The sequence below is a fragment of the Zalophus californianus genome, chromosome X (genome assembly GCF_009762305.2).
Source record: "Zalophus californianus isolate mZalCal1 chromosome X, mZalCal1.pri.v2, whole genome shotgun sequence".
Classification (NCBI taxonomy): domain Eukaryota; kingdom Metazoa; phylum Chordata; class Mammalia; order Carnivora; family Otariidae; genus Zalophus; species Zalophus californianus.
The window spans coordinates 91,428,099-91,438,508 of record NC_045612.1 but is presented as its reverse complement, the minus strand read 5'-3'; the positions used below and the strand labels follow the sequence as shown (position 1 = coordinate 91,438,508).

The 10,410-nt window shown below is 46.6% G+C and overlaps 1 protein-coding gene across 1 annotated transcript in view; it reads left to right on the top strand.

Moving 5' to 3' along the window:
• Positions 1 to 6,443: 6,443 nt before the first annotated feature.
• Positions 6,444 to 10,410, top strand: part of LOC113930699 (amine oxidase [flavin-containing] A) — a 68,908-nt gene continuing 64,941 nt past the window's right edge. The window contains exon 1 of the mRNA XM_027608081.2: positions 6,444 to 8,145. Within this exon, the coding sequence (XP_027463882.1) occupies positions 6,633 to 8,145 (1,513 nt within the window). The 5' untranslated portion in view covers positions 6,444 to 6,632. The remainder of the gene's footprint in view (positions 8,146 to 10,410) is intronic.

Genomic DNA, 10,410 nt, shown 5'->3' with positions numbered 1-10,410 from the left:
AATACTCAGAAATCTTACTCCCATCCCTACCCCCACCATTACATTGTCACACTTTTCTCCATTTATGATTTATCCTATGTTTCTCTTTGCAAATAAAGGTACGGATTTTTTTCTTACACAAAGGTACAAACACACAGACACACACACATATATATAAAGGTATATATCCTGAAAATCACTCATATCAGTTCATAAAGAACATCCTCATTCTTTTTTTTTTAAAGATTTTGTTTATTTGAGAGAGAGAGAGAGAGAGAGAGAGAGCGCACAAGCGGGGGAGGGGGGGAGAGAGAGAAGCAGCCTTCCCACTGAGCAGGGAGCCCGATGAGGGGCTCAATCCCAGGACCCCAGGGCTGTGATCCAAGCCAAAGGCAGATGCTTAACCAACTGAGCCACTCAGGAGCCCTTTCATTCTTTTTTTTTTTTTTTAATGGCTGCATAGTGTTTCACTCTATAGACATATCAAGTTTATGCAAGCAGTTTCCCATCGATGGGCATGTAAACTGTTTTTATTTTTGCTATTAAAAATAAGTTCACAGTAAATAACTCTGGGCATATGTTTGTCCTGTTTGTTGAGGTGTACGGTTAGGGCAAATTTCTAGAAGTAGGAATGCGGGGTCAAAGGGTGAATGCATACGTGATTTTGTTAGATAGCACCAAATTCCTCTCCACAGGGGTTGTAGCATTTTGCGCTTGAGCTAGCAATGAATGAGAGTGCACTATGTGTCTGCAAAGAAGAACATTTTCAAACTCGGTTGATGTTGTCCCCAGAAAATGCATAAAACTAAGTCTCTGTGAAACAAAATTAAGAAGTCATAAGGAGAAGCTACGACAAGATATATATGGCATCAATGAAGTGAGCTGGATGAAATAAAAATTTAAAGTTCAAGGAAAACCCTAAACTGAAATGGCATTGTCATTTGCCAATTCTGCCAATTCTGCAGTAGAAACAGTAAAAAAATAGAACTGCAGAGGGGTGCCTGGCTGGCTCAGTCAGCAGAGCGCCCAACTCTTGATCCCAGGATTGCGAGTTTGAACTCCACATGGGGAGGGGAGCCTACTTAGAAAAAATAAAACGAAACAATTAAAAAAGAATTAGAAATGCAGAAAATTAAATCACTAATACAAAGGATAAATGTGATTATCTGTCTCAGAATTCAGAAAAGGACAGAGACATGACAATCATAAAGGACATAGAAAGATGCTCCAAAAACATAATTTTAAGTGCTTCTCAGGAAGAAACCACTTAGAACAAATGCAATAATCCAAATTAGAGTAGAAGAAAATTGTCCTAGCATGGGGATTAATTAAAACCCCAAATTAAAAATCCACAGATTGAAAGGGGTTATGATACCACACGCGTACACTCATACACACACAGATCCACATTATCCTCACAAAATTACTTAATTTCAGGGATAAGTAAAACCATTTCCTATAAATATTCTGGAAATAAAGACATCTTTTTAAAAAGATGTTAGGAGCACCTGGCTGGCTCAGTCAGTAGAGCATAGGACTCTTGATCTAGGGGTTGTGAGTGCAAGCCCCACCTTGGGCATAGCATTTACTTAAAATAATAATAATAAGAAGAAGAAGAAGATGTTAAATGAGACTTTCCTAGATTAATGTTTAGGAATAATCACCACCCCATTAATTGATGAAATGATTCTAAAATTCATTTAAACATATAGGAATATATTAACAGAAAGAATATGTAAGAATATCATAAATAATTTATAAAGAAGGGTATTGGGAAGGGACTAATCCTTCTATCTGGTAAAATCTACTATGAAGCAGCTATAAGTAAATCAATGTGACATTGGTAGCAACGTGGAGAGAATATGCATGTAAATATAACAGAAGAGATGGTCCAAAGCCAGATCTCAGTATTTATATGAGATAAACAAATGCATGGAAAATGGAAGGATTTTTCTTTTCTTCTTCTTTTTTTAAAAGATTTTACTTATTCATTTTGAGAGAGCAAGAGAAGGAGAATGAGACAGTGAAAGAGCACAAGCCAGGGGGAGGAGCAGAGGGAGAGGGAGAAGCAGACTCCCCACCTAGCGGGGAGCTGGACAAGGAACTGATCCCAGGACTCCGGGATCATGACCGAAGGCAGACGCTCCACCGACTGAGCCACCCCAGGTGCCCCTGGAAGGATTTTTCAATAGACAGTTTTGTTATGAGTGGTTAACTGTTTGGGGGTGTGTGGGGTGTCTATTTATTTATTTGGTGCTGAAACCCAAGATGGAGTGTCTATTTACATCCTCACCCTATAACATAACAAAATATATCCCAGTAGATTAGGATTGAATAAATTCTAAAATAACCAACCATAAAAAAAAGGAAACAGAATTCATCCTTCAGATCTGTAAGTTTAAAAGCAATGGAAGAAATTATTAAAAGATAGATACAAACACACAAATTTTAAATTTCTGCTTATGTACAATGCCATAAACAATACTAAAATATAAATTGGAATAAACTATCTGCAGTGAAAATACCAAGCAAGGGGTTAATATCTTATTGTACAAATCACTTACAGAAATCAACTACATAAAGGCATGAACTGATCATTCACAAAAGAAGAAATTGAAATGGCTAATAAATATCTGAAAAAAAGTGTTCGATCAGTAATCAAAGAAACACTGTTGCAAATAGCAATGCCAAGCTGGTTTTTACCCTTTCAAGTTAAGAAAGTTTAAAAAGTTAGCTTCCTTAATGGCTTAATATGAGAGTGGGGGCAGTAAGAACTTAGCCATTTTTTTTTTTCTTTTTTTGAAGGAGCAATGAGAGCTTTGTTCAGATCCTACGGCCCTAGACTGTCATTCTCAGACTTTGTTGATGAAGTATAAATTCGTATGATCTCTTGGGCAAGTAATTTGGTGACTTCAATCAAAAGAGCTTTAGAAAAGCTCCCACTCTCTTACCCCATAATTTTAGGGGTTTTAGGACTCTATCTCAAGGAAATTCTAAAAAAGTATGTACAATATTTTATGCACAAAAATATTCATCTCCAAGTGATGCGTTATATTTAAAAATTAGAAAGTATTACATGCTTCATGTTAGAGGATAACAGTCCAGTAAAGTATGTCCATGACATGAATATAATGCAGTTTTTAGAAATTAAAATGTGAGTATGTATTGAATAATTATCTAAGTTTTTTGTATTTGCTTATTGAACCCTCACTACGAGGATACTGGTTATCTTCCCTTGGCCCTTTCCGGGTGCACCCACTGCTCTTCTCCAGCTTCTTCTAACTGGTATGGGAGGCATCAACAGGATCCCTTGCCTTCTAGCGTCTGGTTGGGGTAGGTCAATGGAGAGGACCGCGGGAGGCAGGCACGGAAATTTGGGTATTATTTGTCCTGGCTTCCTCTCTGTGAGTTTCCTGTGGCTGAAAGCCTCCCTGAACTAGAGGCCACAGCTTGTGTAGGCAGCCCCCACCAAACACCACTGTCCCCAGGTTCTGATAACTGTTCCCTCCCTTTACCCCTTCACAATGATGCCTTCTTGCTCTCACCTGCCTGGGGATATGGCGTGATGCCCTGTGGTTTCTCTTCATCTTGCCTACCTCTTTTAAAATATTTCCCTTTTTAAATTTTTTTTAAAGATTTTATTTATTTATTTGAAAGAGAGAGAGAGCACAAGCAGGGGAAGAGGGAGAAGCAGGCTCCCCGGCCGAGCAGGGAGCCCGATGCGGGGGCTTGATCCCAGGACCCTGGGATCATGACCTGAGCCGAAGGCAGACGCTCAACCGACTGAGCCACCCAGGCGCCCCTAAAATATTTGCTTTTTGATAATCTCTTCAAATGATCTAATTAGAGTTTGCTGTTTCCTCCTGGAACCCTGACAGATACAACGGCTTATGAGATTCTGTATTTGAGGAGATAGGCACAGAGAAGTTAAGTAATTTGCCCAAGGTCACACAAGGGAGGACATAATAATAGTAGGGTATGTTGAAATTGTTCCTTTATTTATCTATTTTAAAAGAACTTTTATTGTTTTTATTACAAAAGATATACAAAATATGCAATACAAACAAATAAAATGAAGAGAATACCCATATTCCCACTCATCTAACCCATTCATTATTTATTTAATAGGACTCCCACATTTTTGTCTCCAGGCAAACTCCTGCTTTTCATCTCAGGCTCTGTGTTTAATTGTCTACTCTCTAACCTTCATCTGGATGTCTCAAAGTCACTTGAAACTGAATACGTCCAAAACTAGGCTCATGATCTTCCAGATTCTAGCCACAACCGAGTCCTGTCAATTTTACATGTAAATGTCTCTGATATGTCCACAGCTCTCCAGCTGCCATCACCCACCTTAGTCCAAGACACTATCACCTCTTTCTTTGAAGAATTCCAAGCTTTGGTCTCCCTGTATCTATCTACCCTTGTCCCCTTCAACCCATTATTTACACAGCAGGCAGATAGACCTTTTCAAAATGCAACCTAGTAGTCGTATCACCCCTTGCTTAAAACCTTGCAATGGCTTCCACTGCTTTAGAACAAAGACCAAGGGTCTTACTTTGGCCCAGCTAACCTCAGCAGTTTTGTCTTCTGTGCTCCTTTCCTCCCCTTGCTTAGCTCCACTGTCTGGCTTTCAGCTTCGCCAAGGAACCATGCTTCTTTCTACCACAGGGCCTTTGCCCACATTGTTCCCTCTTTTGGGGGCATTTTTTTTTAAAGATTTTATGTATTTATTTGAGAGAGAGAGTGCGCGCAAACACGAGGGTGGGGGGGAACAGAGGGAGACAGGGAGAACAGATTCCCTGCTGAGCATGGAGCCCATTGGGGCTTGATCCCAGGACCCCAGACGAAGGCAGACGCTCAACCACCTGAGCCACCCATGCCCCTTCTGGGACATTTTTACACACGTCCCCAAAGTTAACCTCCGGAGTGGTCAAGACACCCTAACACTTTCTTATCACTAGGAACCTTTCCAACATAACATTTATCAGAGCTTACTTGAACACATCATGCATGTGGTTGCCTGTGTCCTTCACTAGCTCCTCCAGCAGACTATAGGATAAAGGTCTCTGGATGTCTTGTGTTGCCTGCGCATCCCCAGTACTTTGCCCTGTACCTAGCACATAATATGAAATCAAATATTTGAATGAAAAGAAAGAAACATAACAGGGATAAGGACGAAGTTGGAAGAATCATATTAGAAAGGTCTGAATTCTTTATATCTATTATTTCCTCTTTCTTCGCTTCAGAGTCTAACAAGATAAAAATGATACCGATTTAGTCATGTCTCAACTACTTTTCTAGAAAGTAAAAGCTGTTAAAACTGGATAAAGAGGGGCACCTGGGTACTTCAGTCAGTTAAGCGTCTGCCTTCAGCTCAGGTCATGATCTCAGGGGCCTGGGATTGAGCCTGGCATCAGGCTCCCGGCTCAGCGGGGGTGTGCTTCTCCCTCTCCCTCTGCACCCCCCCATGCTCGCTCTCTCTCTCAAATACATTAAAAAAAAATCTTTAAAAAAGTGGATAAAGAAAAGACTATATCTATATTCCCTTACAGTTTCTTCAACAAGATTGTTTGATACACAATTGGGGGAGCAATGAGAAATATTTATAGGTGGGCACGGATTCTAGTTAACTTCCTGCTGTTCTCATCACTTACTCTAGATGTTATAATTGTATCTGTTTTGAGGGTTCTAGTGATGACAAAATCAGCTCTAAGAGGATAAAGTGGAAGTTTAAAGAAGGGATAAAACTAGCAAGAGGCTGGTTGTACAGTAAAATATGTTCACTAAATATCTCTTTTTGGTAGGATGGGGAAACACGCGTTTTTTTCCTTTATTTCAGCCCTTGATCTTCACTTTTAAAGTGCAGGTCCCACTTAATCTGATAGCTGAGGGGTTTTTGTTTTGTTTTGTTTTTAAAGACTTTATTTACTTATTTGAGAGAGAGAGAGAGCACATAAGGGGGGGTTGGCAGAGGGAGAAGTAGACTCCCCGCTGAGCAGAGAACCTGATGGGGGCTCCGTCCCAAGATCCTGGGATCATGACCTGAACCGAAGGCAGAAGCTTAACTGACTGAGCCACCCAGCCGCCCCTGATAACTGAGTTCTTAATTTTCTCCCCTACTTGCTTTGATTTGGGTCAAGCACCTCCGCTTGGACAACCCCACAAAGAATCAATAATCGCCCAGTCTGCCCCAAGTGACAGTGCCCACTTCACCCCGCCCCCTCCCTAGGGAGGGGCCCGCGGCTGCGCACACCTCACCCAGCCTCTCGTGACGTCACAAAGGAGCCCACCCTAGTGTGCCGCACCCCTGCGACCCTCCCGTCCAGGTCCCCGTCCTTCAAGTACCCGCTTCCCTTAGCCCACCTGGCCCAGTCCTCTTTTAGTTAGGGCGTTGAGAATAAAAGCACTAGGCTGAAACCTCCACGGGGTCGCCGCAGCGCCCTTCGGTGGCGTCGCCCGCCCCTCGGGGCCGGCGAGATAGGCGGAGCCAAGCTGCCAGCCCTAGGCTCCCCCGCCGCCCAGTGGGCTGGGCTCCTGGGGCGGCCTCGTGAGCGCGCGGGTCCGGGACCCCAGGGAGCTGGGGAGGCGCGCGCCCGTGGGGGAGGGGCGGGGAGCAGAACGTCGGCTCCCGCCCAGCGCGTTCCAGAACCATGAGAGCAAACAGCTCGGCCGCCTCCCGAGGTGGTGGCGGTGAGAGGGGCCGCGAGGCGGAGCGCGCGCCCGGAGCCGGGGGCACAGCTGCCCAGATCTCCGACCCGGACTCCAACTTGGGCGCGGCCACATCCTCCGCGTCCGGGTCCAGCATCCGTTCTGAGTGGCGGACTTTCTCCAGTCCGTTTTCCAGCTTCCTGTCGAACGCGTCCAGAGCTGACCCCGGATACGAGAAGAGCTCCGGCGCGCCCGCCCAACTCGGCTCCAGTCCTGGCCCGAGGACCAACACAGACTCTAGGATTGGCCTCTGGGGCTTCGACGCCCACGGCCTGAACCACCAGATCCCCATGTCTGCCACCCGCCTGAGCACCGCCGCTGGGGCCGCCCCAGCCTCCAACCCGGACGCAGGCCATCCCCGGGTACCGGTACCAGGACCTGCCCCGCCCTCAGGCCCCCCTCTAGGGTCGATGCCTGAGTCCACCCCGCCCGCAGTGCTCGGCCATCCCCGAGTATCAGTACCAGGACCTCCTACATCCACCAACTCTACCCGAGAGCCAGTGCAAGGTTCTGGCCCGCCCTTGACGCCCGGCTTCCGCAAGGTATCGATGCCAGCACCTCGTCCACCCAGTAGCACTCCCCAAGTGTCAGCAGACGGGATCGCCCCGCCCTCAGTGATCGGCTCCTCCTGGAGTTCGATGCGAGGACTTCCCACACCCAATAACTACCCCCTAAGGTCATTGCAAGGGTCCTTGCAGTTCTCAGGACCCCGCTCCCCCCGACTATCAGTGGACGGATCTCTTCTGCTCTCGGACTCCTCCCGAGTGTCAGTGCAAGTGTCCGACCCACCCTCAGTGCTCAGCTCCCCCCGGAGTTCGCTGCCTGGACCTGCCCAGCTCTCGGACTCCTCCCGAGTGTCGCTGCAAGGGTCCGCCCCGTCCTCAGAGCTCAGCTCCCTCCCGGCTTCGCAGCAAGGATCGGCCCAGTTCTCAGAGTCCCCCCGAGCGTCGGTGCAAGGGTCCACCCCGCCCTCAGTGCCCGGTTCTCCCCGGGATTCGGTACAAGGACCTCTTACGCCCGGGAACAACCCCGGAGGGTCGGCACAAGGGTCCACCCAGCCCTCAGTGCCCGGCTCCCCCCGGGATTCGGTACAAGAACCTCTTACGCCCAGGAACTCCTCCCGAGGGTCGGCACAAGGGTCCACACAGCCCTCAGTGCCAGGTGCCCCCCGAACATCCGCGGAAGGATCGGCTCCACCCCCGGGCTCCCCTGGAGGAGCAGTACAAGGGGCCGCTCCGCCCTCAGTGCCGGGCTCTGCCCGGGTGTCGGTGGAAGAATCGGCTCCGCCCCCGGGCTCCCCCCGAGAGTCGGTAGAAGGGTCCGCCCCGCCCTTGGCCCGCTCCACTTCTATACCTACGCCCCGGGAGAGTCGCAACCAGAGCATGGCGAGTGGGGAGACGGCGAGTACCACGGGCCGCATGTTCGACGTAGTCGTGATAGGAGGCGGCATCTCAGGTCAGTATGGACCGTAGCGGTAACCTGAGGGCCCCTGGCCGGCCCTGGGTGGGGGGCTTGCGGTAGCGCCGCAGCATTTGGGGATCTCTCTCGCATGCTGGAGTGCAACAGTGCCTGGCCCCGGATCCTGCGAGGCGAGAGTGGGTGTTGGGCCAGTCTTGCGTGTGGTGTGAACTGGAGGAGGCAGAACAATAATTTTACTACTACTATTAAATACTAGCATTTAATTAGCTCTCGCTGTGCAGTTGTATTCGGTACTTTACTTGCATTTCCTCAATCCTCAGCAGTCCTGTGAGATGGGTATTCGCCCCCATTTTACAAAACCAAGTAACTGAGGTCTGAAGACTTTCAGTAACTTTCCAGAGGTCAGACCACTTAGCCAGAAAGTGGCGGAATGATTTTTTTCCATTCAAGACCTTCACTTCTAATACCTGAGGTGGCTGCTTCGCCTCACTGATTTCAGGTCCTTTGCCCTAAACAGAACATCAGTGTTGGGATTTTTGTAGTATTGAAGTAGTAATAGTGTTATTCTGGTTCTGCTCTTCTCCAAGCACTTTTCCTTAGAAAATTTGGTGAGTGAAGAGGAAGGAAGAATCGTTTTAGTAAAAGTTTTTTTGTTTTGTTTTGTTTTTTGTTTTTTAAAAGGAGAGAGAGGGTGGGCTCTTAGTTTTAACCTACTCCGGCTGTTTGTTTGGTTTTTGTTTTGTTTTGTTTTGTTTTGTTTTAGAACTTGTAGGAAGGTGTAGGGCATGTATTGCCCAAAGGGAATCCCTTTGTGAAGCAGAGGCCCACAGTCGGTCAGGGAATGCCCTGTTGTGTCCTTTCATAAGAGCTCCCAGTGACCGAATCCTGTCCTGTGTGGAGCTGGTGAGTCTGGGTTCCCCTGGTCCTGTCTTAGGTTTGCAGCTGACCAAGTGCATGAGGCTTGCCTGTATCTTCCCGGAAACCTCATCATGACTGATATATTCAATTGTCACATAGGCTGTCATAACTGGTAAAATTTGAAATATAGGAATTGTGTTTGAGCCCCAGCTAGAATTCCACATGAATCTGCCCAGGACCTGGGAGGGTGTTAATTTCTGAAATATACCTGCAGGATCCAATGTAGAAAGAGGGAGAAAGAAGGTGGAAGGGAGTAAGTAGGATGGCCCCGTAGTAGCCATTTGTATGTGTAATTTTTTTGGCGGGGGGAGACTCTGAACATGCTGAAAAATTAATTTTGAGAGGAGATAGCTTTTGACTTGGTCTCTTGAGGATCAACAGTCTGAATCGCCAGAGGAGAGGTTGGCCTGAGCTGTTGCTTTGACACTCCAGCCAGTGCTAGCAAAAACATGCCTGTATGTTGGAGCATCGGAGGAAAGCAGACCGTGGTGGAGAGTAAGAAAAAGAAGTATATTTCTCTTATTTCCATTCATTCATTCCTTCATTCATTCAACAAACACTTGCCGAGTGCCTGCAGTGAAGAGAACTGGTCTTTCCAAAAACCTAGTCCTCCCATGCATGCCTCCTAGAAGCAATGTGATTGTTGATCGCTGGGAAATCAATGTTCTGATTGTGTGGTGTATAAATTGATCGGTTCTCTCTCTTCCCCCATTTCCATACCATCCACATTTCACAATTTGGGGTTCTTTCTGGGATTTTATCTTTGTCCTTTTCTTGTTCTGTGCTCCACTATTCCTTAAGGAGCGTTTTGTCTTTTATTTTCCCTCTGCCTGATTACCTACTGTTTCTCCCTTTCCACACCTTCTTCCCAGTAGTTGGTCGTGAGCAGAGGTGGATTTACCCGGTAGCTGGCGACCCTCATGCTTTATGGTCTTACAACTGTAGGTGCCTTCTGCTTCTCATTCTGGATAAATAGCTTCATACTGTGTCTTGTATTGGTAATTTTGCATTCTTCTTTCTTAAAGAGGGCACCCAAATCATGAGCTTCAGGCCCCTCAAAACCTGGATCTATCTGTGATCACTATTAATCATTAATTTGTTTGTTTCATTTGGGGGAAAGGAGAGGGCCTTTCTTGCGCAGTAGTTCACACACCTATCCCAGCAGCTGGCTTCCAGTCCATTAGTGACAGTGGAAAAGGCATGGGGCTTCCTCTAATATCATCTCCGTCACTCAATTGGAGTGATTTTAACACCAAAACTGACCAGAAACATTGCATTCTGGCTGTGATGCTTTCCCAAGATGGTTCACAACTAAAATTCAAAGTAGATGCAAGTCTGGCTCAGGCTAAACCCTGCACACAGACTGGGTATTGCATGAGCAGC